This window comes from Marmota marmota, unplaced genomic scaffold (assembly GCF_001458135.2).
Source record: "Marmota marmota marmota unplaced genomic scaffold, marMar, whole genome shotgun sequence".
In the NCBI taxonomy this organism is placed as follows: Eukaryota; Metazoa; Chordata; class Mammalia; order Rodentia; family Sciuridae; genus Marmota; species Marmota marmota.
Window position 1 is genome coordinate 5,543,407 of NW_025999949.1, and position 24,634 is coordinate 5,568,040.

A 24,634-nucleotide genomic window follows, 5' to 3' on the forward strand; every position below is an offset into this window, starting at 1 on the left:
GGGCTGAGGATGTGGCTCAGTAATCAAGTGCCCCTGATTTTAATTCCTGGTACCCCCTCCCAGAAAAAAAAAACCTGAATGTCATGATATACTTGTTGTAGAACCCATTCCCAGTTGTTCATTACTTTACTCTCAAGCTTAAGAAAGTACCTAAGAAATAGTACATATGGATAGAAGGAACAGGGATGGATGGATGGATGATGAGACTCTTATGTGAATGACTTGCAGCAAGGGTAATGGGTTTGCTAATTTGATTACTTTTCACATTATAAATCATGGAGCAAGACTTATAGCTCATCCACAAATGTCTTTTCACAATTTATTGAGAAATATGGGAAAGGAGGCTGGGGTTTGAAACACTGCTCCAGAAGGTTCAGTTACAGAAGTAGCTGGCAAGCAGAGGAATCCAAGTTAAAAAGCAGTGGTCAAGGAGAGGACTTCAGCACAACCCTTTCATTAGAACACATATGGACTTGCCTCTCTGTAATTGTATTTATTAGAGTTTCTGTATTACACCATGAATTTACCTCTTATTGTGACTATTTCCCCTGGGTAATAGTCCTCAGTCTTGTTAGATCTGAGATACCCATCTTATTGTGAAAGTATAAATGAAACAGATATATGGGACCATATTGACTTGAATTTGGGGAAGGAAACATGTTTAATCTGTATTGTTCCTTTTTATTATGAAATTTCATATCAACAAGACATAAATTGTTCTTGAAAGACATCTTTAACACACTGGGGAGTCAGCTGATGATGAGTTGCTTGGTTTGGTCCCTAAATTGGCCACTCTGCGCACAATTTTAACTAGTTACCAAATGTACTGAGCTACTAATAAAATTATCTTCAGGCAGCAATTCACTTATACCCAATCTAGGTGACGTTTGACCTGGATCTGTATAACATGACTACTTTCCATGGACTCTTTCCAATATACTGAAATTTTTGGTGCTTTGGCAGAACCCTCATTCTTCTCTACTTGTTAAAGGCCTTTGACTTTTAACAACTTTAGATGACTATGTTACAAATCTTCTCTCTTTATACATAATGAAAAATAATCAAGGTGTCTGCAAATTAAGTGAAAAACGTGAAAAGTATTAAATTTTCTTTTTCTGTCAGCATGGTATTCAGCAACATGAATAACATATAATCATTATGTTCTACCAATACATGACTTAATTGAACAGAATCGTACAAGTCTTCACTGCCATGTAAGTTGAAATGAATACATGAAGCTTAGCCATCATAGTAAAAGAAGGAACATGTTGGAACTAGACTTATGTGTTATTAAGGTAATCCTACTTTCCCTAACATTCTAGTCACATAGTGGTGTAATGAGTAAGTAAAATTCTAGACACATTGTGATGCAAGGAGTAAGTGAATAGTAAATCAATAATGAATGAACAAGACAAAGTTTAAATGCATACACTTTTTATAGATGTTGCATAATGTTATGATGACATTCGTACCTGAAACTTGAATAAAATGTTCAGATCTTGCTGAATATTTGTACAGAAGGGTAACACCCGCAAAATAAGAAAGTGCTGCTGATCTCATAGATATGAGAGGTTGTAGGTGATATTCATCTAGAATTCCAAAAGAGTTATAATATCAAAGTAAATATTTATTCTTTTCTCTGAAATGGCTGAGGATATTCTTCTAACTCTGGTATGGATACCTTATATATACAGGTCATGGAAACTCTAATTTTCACTTGCCTTGTAGTTAACCATAAGGAAATTTTCTGACTTGTCTGAATAGTAGGTGATAAGACCCCTATTTCAAAAGGAATCCCGACCCATACCATTAGGAAGGATACCAAATCTGAGCAGGCAGGCCCTGTTGCATTTCCCTACCAGTCTATTAGCATTAGATCATACCCTTTAGTTTCATTACATTTTGATGTGGTTTTCCATGTTTGTGTCCTTCCTATGCAATGAAGTCTCCATGAAAACCCAAAGAACCTAGTTCAGGTTGCTTCTGGATAGCTGAACATATGAAGCTTCTTAGAGATGGTGGGCCAGGAAAGAACATGGAGCTCTGAGCCCCTTCTTCTATAACTTGTCTCAAGAATCTCTTTATCCTTTGTAATAAGCCAGTAAATGTGTTTCCCTGAGTTCTGTGAGCTGCTCAAGCAAATTAGCTGGACTGAGGAAGAGGTTGTGGGAACCCCAGTTTGTACCCACTAGGCCAGAAGCAAGGTAAAATATTCAGGGGCTTGTGATTTGCATCTGAAGGTGGGAGTAAGTCTTGGGGACTGAGTCCTCAACTTGTGGGATCCAACACTATCTCCAGATAGTGTCAGAAATTAATCAAATTAGAGGACACCCAGCTGGTGTCTACTGCTACAGAATTTATTGTTGGCTTTCTGGTGAGGAGAAATTCCTACATGTTTTGGGATCACAAAGTGATTTGTTTTGTGAGTGTATAGTAAGAGAAACAGTTTGGATTTGAGTTGGTGTTTTCTTCTTCGGCTGTTTTTAATTTTTATTTTGAGACAGAGTCATGCTAAGTTGCCTACGCTGGCCTCAAACTTGTGATCCTTGTCTTAGATTTCTGAATATCTGGGATTATAGGCATGCACTACTACACACAACTAAACAGATTTCTTTAAATTTCACTGTATTAAGTGAATTTGTAGTTCTTTAACTTATCATTGAATCATAGTTAATGTTACCAGTAAAATAAAGTGCTTCCTTTTTATATGAATCTTTATCTTTTGAAATTTTATTTCATGTGACTATTTAAGAACTTATATAGATAATATTTAGAAGGTCTGAACATTCTTTTTCTAATTTTGCAATTTATCAAAGTGTTTGGTTTATGATTGACTGTATTTCATCTTTGGAAATATCCACTCAACGGTGACTAAACACCAGTTAATTGTAAATATCATTAATATTTACTTCTTATTGTCTCTGGAGGCTGAGTGGTTTATGTGATTTTTTGGAGGGGTGGGATGCTGAACTCATATCTATACATGGACTCCTAAAATTTCTTGAGGAAATTTAGTAAGTTTTAGATTCCTGATGATAGCTAAATAAAGATTTACATAAATATGCCTTTTAACAAATCAGAACTACCATGCTAAAAGTTTTTTGTTATAATTGGAAAAACAGTTCCTACTGCCAGTCCCATTGCCTGATTGTTGATCTCAGTGTATTCTTTTAGACTGTGTCACTTAGCAGTTAAAAGTATGGATTATAGAATTAGAACACCTATATTCAGGTTCTAGGTTTGCTATTTATGACACTGGAAAAATTGCTTTTTAATACTTTGCATCTCACCTTATGGGCTCTTCTTGGTTTCATTTCTAATAAATTGTTTAACCTTGGGCAAGAGTATCTTCAGTGTGCCTTAGTTTCATTTTTTTATAAGTATATTCATAATACTATCTCCCCCATGGGGTTATATGTTTATTAAATGAATATATGTACTAGTTTGTAAAGTTGTTTAGAGAAAGGCCTGGTGTATTGTAAGTGGGGTATAATTGTCAGCCATTATTCCACTAGAATGTGAGCTCCTTGAGAGTGGGGGTTTCTGTACATTCTTGTTCTCTAATATGTCCTCAATGACTAGAATAGTGCCTGATGTGTGGTAAGCACTAAACAAATATTTATTGAATGAATATGTATCAATTTTCTCGTCTATTAAGATGGGATAATAAGGGTCACTTCCCTATAGAATGTTTCTATTTAAGGAAGTCGTGTATATGAAGAATATAAATTTTAGGTATTATCATAATTATTATTATACATAAAGGGCTATAATTAAAATTATTGAATCCAAGTACTTATTCTTCCTCTATATTGCCTAACTAGTTTGCTTTTATGACTTATGACTTTAAAGTTTTATTCCCTTTTCATTTTTCAGTCAAATCTTATCAGTTTCTAGCCTAATCAAAAAATATATTTGCTTACTTCCATGGACATGCTCTGTTAAGAGATAAAGGCAAATATTTCCATAAATATTATTACAGAAATAATGAAAATACTGATCATTTGATCCTCCTTTTTTGTCTTTTCATACTTTAAATATCTTTGACCTCTTAACTTTTGTGAAAGTTTTGAATTGACCAATCACTGACGTGTAACATCTACTTTTCACTTTTCAAATATGATGAGTAAAAACTCAAAATATTTGAAAATGGAAATCACAAAAGTTCACAATTTATTTGTGCCATACTGGCATAAGACTAGGAATAGAAGAAATGATTTTATATTTTGGATTTAATATTCAGGTAATGTGAATATGCAATATTGATGTATTTTTAAAAGGGAGGCAAATATAGATTTAACATTAGTACATAGTTAGAATAGGCTTTGTGATTTAAAAACTGTATTGTCAATATTTATTTCAGACCAAGAAATTTACTGCATAGTTAAAATCATATCTATCATCGTGTTTTATATAAGTGTATGAACATCTGTGATAGGGTATATAGAACACAACCTGAAAGCAGACCATGTGAGTTTGAGTTCTGCTCTACAACTTTCTCATTAAGCAGTCATTCAATATCATTTTTTCAACTCATTTATAAAGAGATAATGATGAAATTCTTTCACAATTAATGTAGGAATTAAGTAGCAAAATGAGTATGTTTTATAAACTGAGGTAGATCTATAAAATATTCTATTACATATTCATCAAATACAATACTGTGACAGTATATGCAAGTTATATCTGTTTATCTTTGAAAAATAAATTTTCATATTTTCTGGCAGAATCTTTTCAAGATCATGTTTTGTTTTTAGAGGCAGTTTATTATGTATATTTGTGTATATTTGGAATAGTAGATTATAATGATTCTGGAACTACACTTTGTTTATATAATGAAATATAGTAGCCTCTCATATAATAAAAGTCAGTGCCTCATCATTTGAAAAGTATTTCCAAATTTACACATACTACACTTATGCTACATGTATTGCATGTATTATCCTGATATGGAGGGACATCATTTACAATCTCTTGTTTGTTTGTTTGTTTGTTTGTTTTGCAGTGCTAGCATTGAACCCACTGCCTCATGTGTGGTAGACAGACCCTCCCTCACTAAGCTACATTCCCAGCCCTATGGTTTATTGTTTTATGGATTTTTAAATTTCTCAGGGAGGGGTACACTTGTATCAGAATGGAACAAGGGATTAAAATCAACTTAATAAAACATATATAAACAAGAAATATTATTTAGATAATAGTTATTATACCTAGGGAAATAATTGCACATAGAATAAAAATATCTAAATTTCCTCAAAAAGTTCAGAATATTCCACAAGTTATCATTCAAAACTAATAGTCTCTGACCTTTGCTGCAGTCTGTAGCTGACCTATGTGCCAACACTTGCTCTTTAAAGTTTTCTTCCCCAGAATGAAGGGGGCTTTTCTCCTTCTTCCTCTTTAGTTCTCTCTAGTCCTCCTTATGCCATTCTTCTATCACTCATGTATATCATTTAAGATTCTATGAAAAAAATGCCAAAAAGCTTCCCAGAACAACCTTGTTCTGAAACTGCAAGAGAGAAGTAATCCTTATATAGGAATAAGTATATCTGGATTCTTTTAGACTAATCTCTTCTGGTGCACAAAGTGAAATATTAACACAGAGAAAGCAAGGTTATTTATCCAAGCAACTCAACACAACTACTTGATTCAGTTCTCAGACTATTCAGTCCTTCCTATTCAATCTCTAATAGAAACCCAAGATGTCCCTTTCCAAAGTGACTTTCAGTGGTAATTATGATGTTGCTGGATGCCCAAATAAAAGGTTTTCATCCAATCATAAATGGATTTCTCTAGAAGTTCTCTTTTTCCTGATATTTTCTTCATCGTTTTTCCTGATATTTTCGTGCAGACAGGAAGTTAGGAATGTCCCATCAAATTTTCTCAAAATCTAATCAGGTAACTTTTGCATTAGAAGAGTCTGATTGATAAATGTGCCATCTTCTTCCAATATAATCGAATTCATAGGGCAACTCCTGTTTCCTTTTATCATTCTTTGCCTCATTCTGGCAAATATCATGATTAAAACAATAAGATAAACATAATGAATGCTTTTAAGCTACTAATTGCATTCCTTCCAAGCAAGCAAAAATAACAAATATTCTTGGAAAAATAAAATGTTTTGCTCTTTAATCTTAATTTCTTCCTTTATAAAATAAGTATTTTATTGTATCACTATTATATTACATTCATTTTCTAACATTTTTTAAAAATGGTAAATACACTTATATACATGTGAGCACACACATGCATACATATTTATGAAACAATACTGCAGCTGATACACTAACTGCAAGGGCTGGACTCTAGATTATTTCATTTTATTCTTAAAAATGCCAATCAAAACCTAATAAATTATTTTATAACTCACTAAAAATTTATGATCCACAGTTCAAAAAATATTAGATGACTTTCAATAATGTCCATTCAGTTTCCAAAGTTCTGTGATTCTCTTTTATTCTTATGATGAAAATCTCATTTAATAAAAAGTTCCTATTCTCTGAATAAAAGTGATAAGGTATGAAAAAGCATTCATAGAGTTCTCTGTTTTTTATCAATGTTCTTTTGAAATGCTGATATTAGGAAGGTGAATAATGAAAAGGAAATTGGACTAAGAGTTATAGGAACATTAATAAGAAAGGATAAAAGTTTATAAAGGAAATTGGACTAAGAGTTATAGGAATATCAATAAGAAAGGATAAAAGTTTATCAGAGAAGCAGAAGCAAGAAAGCTAGGTGATCCTAGGTCTAAACAACTAAAGTTTATTACTTTTCTCCCATGGTATTGTTGTTTGTGCTCAAGGGATTTCTTTAATTTTTAGAAAGATTTGAAAGGATTATTATTTTAATGCATTTTTAATCATGCCTTTTAAATTAAAATGTCCATTGGCCAAAGTCCTTAATATACCTAGAAAGCCCTGTGTGATCTGTCCCATTCTCACTTGCTTTACTCCAGCCACCCCCAAAACACTACCACATCACATTTCAGGTGTTTGCTGTATGCATTCTCTCTACTCCATCTTCTTCAAATCCCTCTTCAAGAGTCATGTCACCAGTGAGACCCACACTCACAACCCTTTTTAAGTTACAGTATACCCCATACTCCTTAACTTTTTTTTATTTGCATTCATCCCTCTCTTAATGCTATGTCATATATTGATTTATTATGCCTCTCTCCCCTCCACGAAAGTAAATTCCATGAGAGCAGGGATTTTTAGCTGCTTTGATACAGTTGTATCCACAGAAGTAGCTGGCATATACTAGCGGCTCAATCAATATTAACTGAATGATATTTGTATCAGTAAATCAAGTAAAGTACTTTTGTGTATACTACTTAGGACATATTTATTGGATGAAGGAACTGATTTAGATTGTGTGATTTACGTTTTACAAAGCATTTTTGAAATTCTCTATTACCCATACCCAATGGATCAAGCTGTGACATAGGGCTGGAATTATTGTACTCCACCTTCCCACCTCCCTAGGTAGAGAAATGGAGAGTTGAATGTTTGTCCAAGGTTACAAAAAAGTGGGATGGTCTTTTGACTCCTAGTAAAATGGAATTAAAATTGCTTTATGTTCTGGGATGGAGGTTTTCAATTCAAAGAAGGAACCATGTTACTTTGCTTATAAACTGCTTTGTTTCTAGTGTGTATTGCTTTCAAATGTGTTAAAAGGATATTGCCTTTTATTTAGATGTTAATCTTTATGGAATCTGTCATTCTTTATAACAATGGGTAGCAGATTATTTCCTTCAGAGAAAGAAGCATTGAAATTAAAGTTGATAGACATCATTGTGCTTTTTTCCCCCAGTATTGGTGCTTTTTTGGTTAATGATCAAAAAATCAACTCCTCTCAGTTGACTTTTTATATTGTTAAGAAAGAAAGAAAGAAAAAGAGCGTCCATTGTAGGTTTTCATGGAACCCGGTAAAAATTGGGGAGCCTTTGTGTTAAGCTTTTCTTTCTTGAGGTACGATAACAAATTAAGTGAACCTGAGGAAAGGGAAAGTGACTACCAGAAATTTCCTGACCTATTATCGATTTGAGATGCCTAACTCATTGCATCTAATTAGTCTAACTAGTCTCTGGCCTTCGCCGAGCGGCGGCGGGCGGGGTTTGGGAAAACAGCCCTAGCCACCCCGGGTCGGGGCCAGAACCTGAGGCGTGCGCCCAAGAGCTGCCAGCCCTGCCAAGGTGCTGCTGCCGCTGCCGCCGCCGCCGCCTCCCCCTCCGGCCGCTGATTGGCGGGGACCGCAGCTTCGGAAGCATCGCCCAGCGAGGGAGGGCGCCGACACTCCAGCGCTCCAGCCTCGGGGATCCTCAACTCCCCTGGGCGAGACTTCCCCTGCGAGCAGCCTCTTCTCCGCCCGCCACCACCAGGACCCTCCTCCTGAGCAAATCAGAGGTCCGGGCCGCCGGGACAGCCACGTCTCCCTCTGGGCCGGGTCGGGGAGGCAGGGGCCAGAACCCTAGGGTCCCGCGGCAACAACCGGCCCCCGACACTGGCTCCGGAACCACTGCGGTCGCCGCGTCCCAGCCGCCAAAACGCCTCGTATCTTGTACCGCGGGAAAAGCGGGTCCTCGTCCAAGATGGGCCGACAGGGTCTGGGGGGCGCTGGCGCGGCAGGGCGCTCTATGCAGCGCTCCCAAAGCCGGAGCAGCCTCTCCGCTTCCTTCGAGGCACTGGCCGGCTACTTTCCCTGCATGAACTCACTGGAAGAGGAAGAAGGAGGTGAGACAACCTTCCCTCCCCATAGTTGGTGTCTCTTATTTGTGTCATCTCTGCACAGTGTCTGGAGGGTTGGCAATGGGAGAGAGAACTCAAAGTGTCACAGCTCTCCAGGACTGTGCCGGGGGCCAGAGACCCTTAGAGCTGAGCAGAGGAGGACCTCTGTCTGTGGGTTATTTGGAGAGCTCCACAGGCGCGGACTTGAGAAGGGACTCTGGTGGAGTGCAGTTATCAAGTGCTTGGAAGTTGAATGCGGATGTAGACTAGTGGGAAGCAAGGCTGCGCTTCTTGGGTGCCCCCACTCAGTTGGCTCTTCTTTACGCCCTCAGTCTTTGTGTTAGCATTTGGCCCCAAGAACAAAAATGCTTAAAAACTACAGGAAAATGCAGCCACAAAACTTTGAAAACAGGAAATCAGCCTGTGAAAGGACAAGATCCAGATGAGGGAAGGGGTCCTAGCATGTACAGGGAGAGAGTAGGTAGAACTTAAGGTGAATTTCTGGTAGAGACACTTGGAACTTTGTCCACAAGGCACAATGCCATGAATCTGTCTGTTGGTGGTGTGTCTCTGATCTTCTAGTGATTAAGCTAATGGGGGGAAGGGGACTCACTGTGTTAAACTTTTCACCAAGTGGTTCCTAGTCCTTTATAAAGTTTTGAGTACTGAAACTTGTGGGTTTTCCTTATGAGGAGCTTACCTATAAGATTTAACAGCTAACACTGAAAATATAAATTATAGAGCAAAGAAAGAATTGACATAAATAATAGTGTTCCAACATTTGAAATACTGTTTGTTAATTTATTAATGTTAGTTGCAAACCGAGTTCATCTTTAGAAACAGTAGTATAGTTATGATTTAACTCATTGTATGGATTAGGACTTGATCTGCTTTTTTTTGACAATCAATGATCTCTTATTATGAAAGAGGTCTGACTGAAAAGAAATTAACTACTTGTTTTAAGAACAGGTTGAGGGGCTGCGGTTGTGGCTCGGTGGTAGAGAGCTTGCTTCACATGTGTGAGGCACTGGGTTCGATTCTCAGCACCACACATAAATAAATGAATAAAAGTCCAACAGCAACCAAAATTTTTTTAAAAAGAACAGGTAGAAATAAAACTTTTCCCTATTTTCTTAGGACATGAAAGGGGAGGGGAGAATAGAGGATTCATAGTTCATCTGAAAAGTGGTCTTCAAACCAGTCTGTTAGAACTAACCATGTTTCTTCTAGCTTATTGTCACAATAATAATTTAATATTAGTCAATATAGATATAACATTAGGGTACTTCCTGAGGTAAACATGACTTAATTTTCGCACTAGTCCTTTTTTTCTAATTTGTACATTTACATTTTTTTCTATAATTCAGTAGTTTAAATTCTAGGAAATGTGTAAACAAATGAAAAAATTTAAAAATCAAGCTGGATATATGAATGATCATAATTGTAGCTAAAATTTTTAGCACTTATTATCCAGCACTGTACTGAGAACTTGACATGCATTTACGCTTTTAAGCTCATAACAGCCTTATGAGGTGGTACTGTTATCTCCATTTCACAAATGAGGAAACTAAGGCAAAGAAAGCTTCAGAAACTTGCCCAGGTAGTGGGTAACAGAGATAGCACTTGAACCAGTGAGTCACCAGCTCACCCTGTGCACTCAACTCCCAAGCTCTGCTAGGATTTTATTATTGAATCTACTTGGACTCCACTCCATCACTAAACCAAAATGTGATGGAGCTAGAACTCAAACTTAGGTGTGTCTGAAACTACAAGTATTTAAATAAAGCATGCATTATTATGAACTTATTTCTTTTAATTTTTACACTGTCTTCAGATTTGAATTTGCTTCATAGATTTATTATTATTATTTTTAAGTTAAAACTAAGATTGTTGAATTCAGAAAATATCATGCTAAAAGGCTTTTTCAAGATAGCAAGGAAAACTTACATGAATGTGAAAATTTTTCAAAATTTAAATTACATTCACTTAGTCTTGGCTTATACAAATTAATCCCAAAGAAAATTTCTACATCTATGCATGGGAAATTGGAACAACATTTCTGTTCCATAATGTTGCTTCTTGAGTTGTGAAGACAAAATATTCCAGAAGGAAGGTAGTGGGCTGGGGATATGGCTCAGTGGTAGAGTGCTTGCTTAGCATGTACAAGGCCCTGGGTTCTGTCCTCAGTATCACATAAAGAGAGAGAGAATTTAAAAAAAAAAAGGGAAAATAGCATTTTTAAAGTAATCCCTATAGTTATGTACTAGTAACAAGAGGGGATACACTTTCCACTGGTTTATGGTCATTTCACAATCACAAGAAGAAATCTTAACCTTTTTTCTTCATTTCACAACAGTCCTATCACCCTTGAAACTCCCCAGATTTTTTAAAAATATGTCAACATACTCTGAAGAGTTGTAAGAGAAGTCACTGGCTTCTCTATGGTGTTTTCGTCTGTGTAGACACCCACACAGGACACACGAAGGTCATGTGGATGACATACTCAAGAATGTTATTTTAGTGACACTTTAGTGATAAGCTCATTCTAACTTACAAAGAAAGTAAATCCATCTCACCATGTGATTTTCACACTGATTCAGAATAGTTTGCCTAAAGAAAATAGTGGTCTGATAATTAGTGTGATGACTGAGTTCACCAATCAATTCAGTAAGCCTGTCTGAGTTTTTGATGTTGTTGTTGTTGTGGAGTCTTCTTGGAAATAGCACAATAGCTAAAGTATCTCAAATATGCCCTGTCTTCCAGTTCCATATCCTTATTTCATTCTTATTCACTGTCATCAGATATTTCCAGTCTATACAAAAAGTGCTAAGACGTCTACAAAAAGACCATGTGCTTCGAGTCCACTAATTAAAACATATTTTTTGAGGATATTTGGTGTCAGTAACTATGAGAGTCTTAAAATTAGGTAGATATATCCCTTTCCGACTGAGAGCTTACAGTCTAATGGAAATGGACTATAACAGAAACAACTATGTAATTGTAACTGTGACAAGTATTTATCAGGTCAAGTACAGAGTGCCATGAGAAATTTTAAAGATGATTAACTTAGGAATTAATGAAGATGCCCTAAGAATGTGTTAAATCTTGATTCAGATGTCAGTAATATCAATTTGTCATGAGCTAACATCAGTGGCCTACTGCATATCTTTAAGAACAATTTTCCCAGATTCCACAATTAATAAATGATGGAGGAGTTAGGATCTAAACTCATAATCTGGCTCTGGAGTTTATAATTCTAATTACAATGCTCTCTATATTTTTTCTTCATTATTTTACTGCATTTTTTTTGTAATATGCTATATTCTTAAACCAAGCACAGCTGCGGATGTAGCTCAGTGGTAGAGTACTTACCTAGAAAGCCCTGTGTAGACGATCTTTCCCCTTGTCACTTGCTCTACTCCAGCCACCCCCGACACTGTATCACATCACACTTCAGGTATTTGCTCTATGCATGCTCTCTATTCCATCTTCTTCAAATCTCTTCAAATCATGGAGCCCTGGGCTCTATCCCCAGCACACACTCAAAAAAGTACAATAATAATAGTTACCATTTGTTATGCATCTTCTATATGTCATATTCCTTTGATTTCATGGTTCTTCAGGGAAGTTATTTTCCTCACTTGACACTTATGAAAGTACTTAGAGAAGTTTAAACAACTTGCCCACAGATCATAAATCTAAATGGGGCTGATTTGAGTGGGGATGAAAGCAGCATTTATAAGCATACTAAGATTGTTGACTGGTCTTCGTGGCATCTTTTTTGTATGCTTGCTGTTCTTTTATTTTTTTCATCCTTGTATCTGGAATATATTCTGGAATATAAAGTGTTCTTTAAATCCCTGAAATTATTTTTTAACTAAAAGTAATAACAATAGTATTTTCTTGTTACAAATTGTATGAATTTACTTTATTATTGAACCCTACAATAAAGCATTATTTTTACTCTAAAACTACTTGGCCCTAACATTGGGTTTCTCTCCCCTAATATAGAATATTAATGTATGTAGAATGTTTAAAAATCGCAGGCAGTTCTAAGAAAGAAAGAAATATTTCACAGAAATATTACCATTCTTAATAGTAGAAGGAAACCTACAACTTCCCAACCAAATTGCTGAGAACAAATGGTTCTGGCTGTGTAATATAGGAAAATGGCCCATTTCCTAGTACTTGAGGTTTCTGATTTCCCAGAGGTGATCTTAATGTTACCTGTGGTCCTAAGCTAATGATTCTTGTTTAGTTATGTATTTTTGTGTATAGTTATGTATATGTGATAAATTTGGTCTGCCTGATTTTATGAAATGCCACCTGTGACAATCATACAGAGGAAATCCCATCAACTTAGCACTATTAACTAAATAAGCTAACTCTGGATTTTTTGCATATCACTAAAAATTAAACCACACAAAAATCATATAGAAAATAGGAATTATTTAAAAATCATTAGAGAACTGAGGAAAGAATCTTTGCATGTGATAAGAAAGCCTTAAGAAATTAATATAGGGCTGGGGATGTGGCTCAAGTGGTAGCGCACTCGCCTGTCATGCGTGCGGCCCGGGTTCGATCCTCAGCACCACATACAAACAAAGATGTTGTGTCTGCCAATAACTAACTAAATAAATAAATATTTAAAAAAAAAGAAATTAATATAAAAGTGAAACAAATAGACTGGAATAAAAAGACATATTCAACGCTCCCCAATTCTTTAATAGGATATTCATCCAGTAAGAATATAAAAAGACATTATCTTATTCTAATACTTGTGTATACTAATTCTTACACTTGATACTTAATAATCAATTTTATTTTATTAGAATAACTTAGAACTTTGCCCATGCTCCACTGAAATAAAAATTCTCTACACATTTAAAGGTAATCATCCTCAGTGCAGACATCATACCTCACACAGTAGGTATTCAGAAAGTGTCTATTAATAATGATGGTATATGGTTCTCTGTTCTTTTCAAGATGAGTATCCTTATAACTGCTACCCATTATGTTTATGCTGTTTTAAAAATATGCAATGGGGACTTTCTTATATGCACCAGTCATAGTATTTGCACATAAAGCCACACTTGGGGACAGGATAAATGGTTATAGGCTGTCCTAGCTTATGATCATGTCTAACAAATCACTCCATAAATGAGTCTACACCATAATCAAAAATAGCACAATATTTTTATATTAGATTTATATTTTAGGCAAATAAAGTGAAACAAAAGATTTGGAATTTATTAAATAAATTAAGGAATCGTTACATTCAGAGTGCTTATCAAATATTACCTTTTAAATCTAAGAATCAGAATCATTCACTTCTTTGTGTCTGAATAGAATCCTTAAAGTAATTTAAAACTTTCATATAAAAGTCAAATTAAACCCCAGTTTGCTTTAGTAGGTTCACTAAATTCAAAACCAGTAATGGGACGGAGTTTCCCTGTGGAGACATTTTGCATATAATGACTTACAAAAGAAATTCACTAGAAAGTTTTAACAGAAGCACCCCATTCCTACTGAGGACTATTTTAGTGTAAATGTTCTCTGCTGTTATAAAGTAGGCCTTTATTATGGATCAGAAAAGATCCTTCTGTGTATTTGTTCTATCTCATGCTGTAGTGGGTTTTGACTGAGAAGAAGGGAGATTTATCTGCTATACATATATTATTAGAATAATTGAGGGAAATGCTAGCATAAAAATAATAGTGTCACTTCTAGGTTTGAAATGTCATTTTCTTTTATTTTCCTCTTGAAAATGAAATTGGGATTTATTTTCATGTAAATAATGTTTTATGCAAAGATACTTCACCAAAACCATGAGCAGAAATCCCACGAGGCCTCATGGGGCCTAAACTGGAAGTCAGAAGGCTGTTGAGAAGGCATGAGCACCCTTTTTTCCATTTCTTGCCATTGCTTCTATCTCTGCATGACTGCTTTGTTCTTTGTCAGCAGCCAGCTCTCTCCCTGCTCTATTACTCATGTGTCTGGTGGAAAATGGTAGTCAGTGGACTACAAGTTTACCTGTCACTGTTCCATCCATACTGCAAACCATGTCTTTCCCAATCTCAATTCCAACTATCCTGAGATGAGATTTTATTTACCTGGGTTGGTCCAGTTTAATACAGCAAGAGGGCAGGACCATGTGTATCAGTTTAGTTCCCAATAACATTCTACTTTTGTCTGGATCATCATTGCAAGGAACAAGTATCATTTCTTGAGATTTAGATTTTGTCTAACGATACTAAAATTATTTTAGCTATTTAAAATAAAGAGATGAATTAGTGTTCAGTTTTTCCCTTGTTATTTCTGTAAATTGGGCCAGAAACGTAACCTACATCAGTAAAGCAGGACAGGTATAAGATAAAAAGGAAAGACCAGGGCTCTGTAAAGCTGGAGAAATCTTACCCATCCAGAGAGGAATGATGAATTCTCATTTCCAGCTAATTGATGCCAAGTTAACTATCAACTCAAGGTTGGAAAATTTACTCTCATTTTTTCCCCAAATAAAACCCTTGAAATTAAAATGTTGACACCTAAATAAAAATTCTCAAACATTTGAAATAAACAAAACATATTTATTGGCCAAATGTGATCCAAAGACCACCAGTTTGCAACATCTGCCAGTGAAATACTTCCTTCTCAACTTTTCTCAGTTTTCTTTCATCCTTCTCATTCCTCACTGACATCTTGATAATTCAGAACCACATTAACTCATCTTAGAAATCATCTGATAACCTCCCAACCTGCTCTCTCTACTTTCTGTATCTCTCCACTCCAATCCCATTTCAAAGCATCTGTATCAGTTGTCTTAAACATCATCTTAATCTTGCTGTGACTCTCCAAACATCAGTTGACTTCCAAATCCTAAGTAAAACCTGTATCTTGGCATTCCAAGTCTTTAAGAATCTATTATTTACATATAGTTAGCTTCCTCGACTTCCAAGACTAGTAATTCTATACAACTAAGCCTCTTTATTCTTTGCCTCCAAATTATATACTTATATATTCTCCCTCTATCCTACATGAACAGCCTTAATTGCTCATCAGTGCTCAGCTTATATCCCATCTACCTATGAAGTCTTTAGAAGCTGTAAGAACATTTGTAGGCAGAGAAAAACCTACATGGACCTGGATTTGAAACATTTGTTTCCACCTATTTCTAGTTCTGTGAACTAAATGGGATATTTAATGTCTTTCAGCTTCAGTTTCCTCATTTTTTGTGTGTGAAATGTACATACATACTGATACATCTTTCTTGCAGGAATGTTGTGAACAAGTTTTATTATGTTTACTATTCCCTTATGGTCTCTTTTCAAAATAATTTTTGCCTTTTCTTGAACCTCTAGGCTCTATGTGGCTATTTAAATTTAAATAATTTAAATTAAAAATTTAGTTCCTCAGTCACACTAACTGCATTTCAAATACCCAATAACTCCATGTGTCTAGTGATTGTCTGATCAGGGAGTGAGCATTATGGAAGATTGCTATCATTCAAAGAAAATTCTATTGGACATCACAGCCTTTGTTAAGTAATATAACTCATGTAACACTTAGCACATATTGCCTTGGATTGTCATAATTTGTTTGCTATCTAATCTTGCAAACTAAATTTAAAATATCACTGGGCATTATATGATCAGGTGTTACATGCATTATCTCCCACAATACTTTATACCTATCAAGTATTTAACAAATATGTATCAAATGAATAAATTTACTAGTACCTGACTGCTTTTTCTGTTCATATCATGAATGGAAAGAAGCTATTAGGACCAAAAGGGACTATGCTGATTAAACCACTGTTTCTACTTTTGCAGGTACAAGAGTGCTTGATGTCACTCATTCTTTGTGTTCCACAATGGGTATCCTTGACTCCATATAACTAGTAACAACACATTTTTCGATCACATTTTCTATTTCAACACATTTTCTATTTAGAGTGCCTAGTGACATCGATAGAAATCAATTTTGGCAACTTAGGCAGAAAAGGTTTTTGCTCTTGGACATTGGATAGGTCTTAGAATCCCTAAGGAAGATTGGAAAAACTGTATTAGAGGATAGGAATGCTGCCCAAAAGCACACTACAAGCTGGTCCTGCACATATTGCCCAAATATCACTGGCACTTGGCATAGACATCACAACTTGTACATGGTGAATCACTGTAGACTGCTGCAGGACCCACTCCTAGAAACCATACATCCTGGCTGCCAGCCTTATTATAATGGAAGCCCATGATGTCTGCTTCTTGGACTCAATAGCTTCAGATGCAGTTTGGGACAGCAGTTTGACATCCATGTGCTTGGGCTCTAATGACAAAGCAGGCTGGGAAAGCAACACATGACATTTTGTTTAATTAGAGCTTTATAGTTTTATATAGTAGTTGGGTTCATCCTGACAAACTCATACGTGCATGGAATTTGATTTCCCTCCCTCTTTTCCCTCCAGGCCTCTCTCTCTTTCTTATTCTCCTGCCTCTAGTCTAATAGACTTCTTTCACTCACCCATTTATATATTTGATTGGTTCTTTTTACTTATCCATAATGGTGAAATTCCCTGTGGTATATTTACATATACATGTAACATGATTTTTTTAAGAATTCTGCATTACCTTCCCCCTTTCCCAGTGCCTAACATTTTTAACTTGTACTACTGAAGGATAGGATATTTTCTTATTTAAGAAGGGGTTTCAAATGCAGGTAAGACAAAGACATTAACAAACATCCACTTTGCAATCCAAAATAATTACCAGTGATAGAAAAATAACTCATATGCCCATCATGATCTGATATTTTTAGTTTTCTTTTAAAATAAAGTATGCTATTTGATTATTTTCTTTTGTGTTCCGTGAGTACAGACAGGAAAGAGGGGGTGGAATCTGCAAAAGAAATCTAAGGAAGAGAACATGGCTTTTGGCTTGCAGGTGTAGTTTAGTGATAGAGTGCTTACCTACCCACAAGGCCCTGAGTTTCATGCCCAGGCCCACAAAACAAAAGGAAATTATTTTCTCATTTTTAACTTTTTCTGCAGATTTTACTTTTTCTGTAGCCAAATACTCTTATTTTTAATATAATACATACTCTATCCCTCCTAAGAAAGACAATCTAAATTCTTATCCATTTACTCCATGTAAATTAAAATCTAGGATCTTTGAGTGATATGTGGTTCTTTTTCTCATATCCAGATGTGACTTTCTATGCTATCATAACCTATAACTTCATAAGACAAGTTATCCGCATCAAATAAAAATTCCCATTTAGAAAGAAGAAAACATGAAATAGTGACTCATAGGAATTATCAAATCCTACCTAGTAGGAATGGCAAAAATTGACAGTAGAAGACAATTTTTAGTTTGCTCATCTGACATCTCTGGTTCTAGTTCCTGGGAGGTTTTTCTTTCTCCTAAATTCTCTATGGCCATGAAGAGTTGCTTTGAAGAGGAAGTTCCATATCATAGCTTCCTTCTTGCTGACTAGAAACTCAGCTATCATCTTAAGTTTGCACATAATTATATAAGGTGATCCAGTAACTTATGCATAGTGATCCTCTTGCCAGGTTAAGATAATTTTACAGATCATTCCAATAATTTTTCAAATTAAGATTTGTATAGCATTTTATAGTTTTTGGAACTCTTTTGTGTGGACTGCAGTATCTGATCCTTACTCATCACTATTTATTAAACACCACTCCATGTCATATACTCTATGTCATAGGCTAAGTAATACCAAACTTACACATAAGAACTCAGAGTCTCAGAAAAATAAACTCCCTGCCCAAAGTTTGCAAATGGTCAAATAGGACTTGAACTGCCGTTATCTGACTGAAAAATGGCATGTTCATACCACTATAAAATACTGCCTTAAAATATCTAACTTGAAAATCAAGAAGATATTGGTGGTATTTCACTCTTGAGAGAGAAACAGGTACAGTTATTAGTGGGCTGATGTGTAGCCATACATCAGCTGTTAATTCTTCTGCTCTGAAATTACAGGAGGTAGTTTTGCTCACATTTCATTGGCCAAGCAAATTACATGACCACATCCAACTTGAGAGATGGGAGGACAAATGAATGCATTTTTCTAGTCCTAATATCTATTATGATGGTGGCCTCTTCTTGAAGCTCACTGTTACTGTAGATATTTAGCTATATGACTTTCATAATAGTTATCATAAAGCTATTGGAATGAATGGATTCATGTTAAATTCAAATAATTTCAAGAGCCAACTATTAATTCCTATTAATTTTTATTTTAATTGTTAATGCAGGTCTTAGATTGGTTTAAAAGAAATTGTCAGTTGTCTTTATTTTGTTCAGACTTTCAGAGGATTCAATTATATAGTAGGAAGCCCTTACAAACATAATTGCCTAAGATTTATACAGTTAGAGTGGCCTACCATGACAGTAGCCTCTGTAGTGAGATCACAAGACCACATAGGTAAATAAACCAACCTTTTTCATGTCTTGATATAAAATCTGTTGATGATATATTATGCACACAGTGGCCACCATGGAGACTGCTAAGAGAGCAGGAGGCAGTTCTTATAAAACAGTTAAAGTACAATTTGAAATGGATTTTAAAGCTGAAGAGTCATCTACTAAAAAGGAACTAGCTATTGAGGACCTTGTCTTTCTCATTGCTGCAATAAAGGAGTACATAAACTGATAGACTGGATCTCCAATATTACTTCCAAAACTATGTAAGTCAGTGATTTTAGAAATTCTCATTTTACTTTAAGTGTAATGCAGAAATTATACTTTGAAAAATATTTGTTTTGAATAAAATGCAAAGATAATACCTTATTAACTTAAAGCATATAAATTGTAGTCTAAACTAGTAATTACAGGCAGTTTTTAGAATCTGTCCTGACCTACACTCTGTTCCCATAAATAATTTCCCAATTTGATGTTGAGAGAATCCTGAATCCAAAATAATCTCTCTGATAGATGAGACTTTCCAAATGAGAGCAAACAGGAATGGATTCTGTGGGTCTGAGATTTAATTGATTGATTGATTGTCTGACTGACTGACTGATAGGTACTGAGGGGCTGAACCCAGGGGCATTTTACCTTTGAGCTACATCCCCAGCCATTTTTATTTTTTTAATTTTCGGACAGGGTCTCACTAAGTAGGTTATGGTCTTGCTAAATTTCTGAGGCTGACCTTAAACCTGAGATCCTCCTTCCTCAGTCTCCTGGGTCACTGGGATTACAGGCATGTGCTACAGCACCTGATGGATCTGAGATTTGAAACGAGGTCACCATGATGTTGAGTTAGACATTGCAGTGTAATCTTGGGCTTGGGCAGGCTTCAGACACTTTCCAAGTCACTAGTGAGAAGGAACTTTTGATTTTTGTTGTCCAGTTACTGAAGTGTTTTCTGGTTTACAGATATTGTTAGAAGAGACTTGACTCTTTGGTCTTTTATTTAATTAAGTGACTCTCTTTGAATACAGAGAGTGTCAGGTAAATGAGTCATCAGACTAATCAGAGCAGAATAACAAGGACACCTCCTGTGTTCTGCTTTCTGCCTGTGATATTTTGCAGTTCAAGAACTTGATTTTACCTACAGGCATCTTCTCCAAATGCACTTTGGATTATAAAACTTAGTACCAGAGTGAATGGTTTAAGGACTCAATGGCAACCCCATCTGGGCTTTAGTTCTAGGGTTTGCTATGTGAGTTTTTTTTTAATATCTCAGTACACACACACACAGAGAGTTTGTTAATCATGGTTAAGTTCTTACAGTTTTGCTTGAGCTTGTGGTCATAATAGAATATTTTATGTGTCTTTATTATATAAATATATTCATATGTATGTATATATATACACACATATATATTCATATATATACATACACACATACATATATGTGTGTATGTGTATTACACACATATATACACACATATATGTAAAGGACTCAAAATTTTTTTTTTGCAGTATAACAAGTATCACAAATTTAGCACATGAAAATAATACCCATTTATTAGTTCACAGTTCTGTAGACTATAAGCCTAGCACAGTGATTGGGGTTTTTCCTTGGGTTATCAAATAGCTCAAATCAAGATGTTGTCTGGAGGCTATGTGTGTGTATGGAGGTGAATCTGCTGTCAGTGTCATTCAGATTGTTAGCAGAACCTGGTTCCTTGCAGTTGCAGCCCTCAGGTCCCTGTATTCTTGCACCTACCATTCAGGAATTACTCTCAGCAGCTGATGGCTGTTCTCATGTCCTTTACACATGGCCCCTTCCATCTTCAAGCCAGCAAAGTTGCATTGAATCCTTCTTTTGTTTCAAATCTCTCTGATTTCCTCCTCTACAATCAGCCGGAGAAAGCACTCTGCTTTTAAAGGGCTCATGTGGTTATGCTAGGGCCCTTCAGGTAATCTCCCTATCTTTAAGTCAGCTGATTAGTTACCTCAATTACATCTGCAAAAAAGATTTTTTTTTGCAAGAATACAGGGACCTGAGGGCTGCAACTGCAAGGAACCAGGTTCTGCTAACAATCTGAATGACACTGACAGCAGATTCACCGCCACCATTTGACCCAGCTATTCCCCTTCTCGGTCTATTCCCTAAAGACCTAAAAAGAGCATGCTACAGGGACACTGCTACATCGATGTTCATAGCAGCACAATTCACAATAGCAAGACTGTGGAACCAACCTAGATGCCCTTCAATAGACGAATGGATAAAAAAAAATGTGGCATTTATACACAATGGAGTATTACTCTGCATTAAAAAATGACAAAATCATAGAATTTGCAGGGAAATGGATGGCATTAGAGCAGATTATGCTAAGTGAAGCTAGCCTATCCCTAAAAAACAAATGCCAAATGTCTTCTTTGATATAAGGAGAGTAACTAAGAACAGAGTAGGGTTGAAGAGCATGAGAAGAAGATTAACATTAAACAGGGATGAGAGGTGGGAGGGAAAGGGAGAGAGAAGGGAAATTGCATGGAAATGGAAGGAGACCCTCAGGGTTATACAAAAGTACATACAAGAGGAAGTGAGGGGAAAGGGAAAAATAATACAAGGGGGAGAAATGAATGACAGTAGATGGGGCAGAGAGAGAAGAGGGGAGGGGGGATAGTAGAGGATAGGAAAGGCAGCAGAACACAACAGACACTAGTATGGCAATATGTAAATCAATGGTGTGTAACCGATGTGATTCTGCAATCTGTATATGGGGTAAAAATGGGAGCTCATAACCCACTTGAATCAAAGGGTGAAATATGATATATCAAGAACTATGTAATGTTTTGAATAACCAACAATAAAAAATTTAAAAAAAATCTTTTTTGCCATGTAAAGTAACATGAGAGTCATCTTAGATTTCTACCTACCTCATTTACTTTGTATAGCCCTTCACTGTTGTCTAGATTCAGCTTTTAGATTTCATAATGTGATAAATCATTGGGAACATTAAATGTGAATCACTATAATGCATTATATTTAGATTAAAGTATTTTCACTGTGAATGTAACACAAAGATTTTTATGGTGCTGAAAAAATTACTTTTTAAGTAAGTCTATAAATATTTCAGGTAGTGGAACCCTTCAAAAGATAAGTTTTAAAGGGATACTAGAAACAGTGTACTGTAAATAGTATATTAGCAAGAATTCTTTGATTCTATTAGATAACAGTGAGCAGCATATGTCTTCGATGTATGCTTTTAATTGTGGTCAATTAATAACATCTAATTCATAGACGTTAGAGCCAAAAGATATCAGAGATCACCAGTCCTCTTCCATCTGCCTTTTTCATAAATACGACAAGCCAGAGACTCAGAGAGGGAATGTGACTCCAAGAAGGCCAATGAGCCAGTTAACTAATGGATAAGACCAACCTAGAATACATATTTTCTGATTCCCTGTCTGGTAATAGTAATAATAATGCCATTAGTTTAAGTCAGAATTTCTAAGTATCAGGTGCCCTGCTAAGAACCCTAAATATTTATTTTCCTCAAACCCCACAAAAATTCTATGAGATATGAATTATTATCACTATCATTTCACAGTTTAGAAAAAAACATGTCTCTGAGAGGGTAACTCCTTCAATAATGTCACCCAGCTTGTAAATGTTAGAGAAGCAGTTTGATTCCGAGATCTGACTGACTTCACTTTGCTCTGCTCTTCCCATCTAAAGCTGCATGCTGCTACAGAGTTAGCATAGTATCGTCCAAGGACAGCCGCACAAACCTGTGTTTTCTGACAACAAATTAACAAATAGCAGGGAATTTGAAGTCTAGCAACTCTGCACAAATTCTGGTTCTGTCCTTTACCATGTTTCTTCAGGAAACTATATAATCTCCTGGGCCCTTTGATAATACATCTGTAAGAATGAGCATTTTTAGAATTGTTATGAAGAGGATACATGAATAAAACAGCCCCAAAACAAAATAATTACATATTCATTGTATTACTATTCTTTGGCAAGTAGTGGCTGGCTCTCATTACCCAATAACAGTAGATTTTCAAGTCACTGTTTTTGCTTGATAGAGGGAGACATTAAATAAAAAGGAGTAGATCTTTGGCATTGCAGAGATCTGCAGGAACCTCATTTCCCTTCTGTCAGGTGCTTCCTGTAGGTATCCTCCTTTCTTCCACCCATTCATACTTCACTCAAGTATCTCACTCCATGGCAGTTTTCACAAAGGCATTGTTTACTTCCTATGAACATTAAAGCTACAAAGAAAAGCAAATGCTGTGTCCTTGGCCTGGTTTCCTCATTCGAGCCTAGCAGCTCTGTGATTCCAGTTCAAACCTGTGCAAAATTTTACTACTATCTGATGTCATCATTTGAGAATCACTTTGAAATAAAGCTATAAATATTAAATTCATGAGTACTATAGTCTAATCTGCATTCTCAACCTTTTCTAACAGTTTCCATCTTTGTTTTATATATATGTATTTTTTCTGATTTATTTATTTATTGCTTCACCATTCAAAGGTAAATTGAAGACAATATAAGATTTCAGGTCTAAATAGCTAATATTCTATTCTTCATCTAAAAAATTAGTAATTTTCTAACTCCATCTAACATCTAATCCATATTCACATTTTTCCTACTTTTTATTTATTTTTTAATGTACTTTTTAAATTTTGTTCTAATTAATTATATATGACAGTAGAGTGTATTTTGATACATTGTACACAAATGAAGCACAAGTCCTCCTTCTTCTGGCTGAACATGGTATATATAGAGTCACACCAGTAGTGTAATCATATATGTATATAGGGTAATAATGTCTGTCTCATTCTACCATCCTTCCCATCCCCACAGCACTCCCCTCTGCACAATCCAAAGTTCCCTCATTCTTCCCTCCTCTGCCCCAATTATGGATCATCATCAGTTGACCAAAGAAAACATTCTGCCTTTGGTTTTGGGGGAATTAGCTTATTTCACTTAGCATGATATTCTCTAGTTCCATCCATTTACCTGAAAATGTCATAATTTCATTCTTATTTAAGGCTGAGTAATATTCCATATTGTATATATACCACATTTTCTCTATTCTTTCATCTGTTGAAGGGCATCTAGGTTGGTTCCATAGTTTAGCTATTGTGAATTAAGCTGCTATAAACATTTGATGTAACTGTATCACTGTAGTATACTGATTAAGTCCTTTGGGTATAAACCGAGAAGTGGGATAACTGGGTCAAAAGGTGGTTCCATTCTGAGTTTTCTGAGGAATCTCCATACTGCTTTCCAGATTGGTTGCACCAATTTGCAGTCCCACCAGCAATGTAGAGTGTACCTTTCCCCCCCACATCCTCGCCAACACAGATTATTGCTTGTATTCTTGATAATTGCCATTCTGACTGGAATGAGATGAAATCTTAGAGTACTTTTGATTTTCTTTTCTCTAATTGCTAGAGATAATGAACATTTTTTCCCCA

General features: G+C 35.7%; 1 protein-coding gene across 50 annotated transcripts in view; it reads left to right on the forward strand.

Annotated features, from left to right (window-relative positions):
* Rims2 (regulating synaptic membrane exocytosis 2) overlaps nucleotides 1–24,634 on the forward strand; it is a 546,345-nt gene that overhangs the window by 510,045 nt on the left and 11,666 nt on the right. Inside the window, exon 1 of one of the 50 annotated variants that reach the window (XM_048802000.1) lies at nucleotides 7,991–8,732. The exons of the other annotated variants lie outside the window; for them this stretch is intronic. Within the exon in view, the coding sequence (XP_048657957.1) occupies nucleotides 8,591–8,732 (142 nt within the window). The 5' untranslated portion in view covers nucleotides 7,991–8,590. Of the gene's footprint in view, nucleotides 1–7,990; nucleotides 8,733–24,634 lie in introns of those variants that run through there. 50 annotated transcript variants of the gene reach the window in all.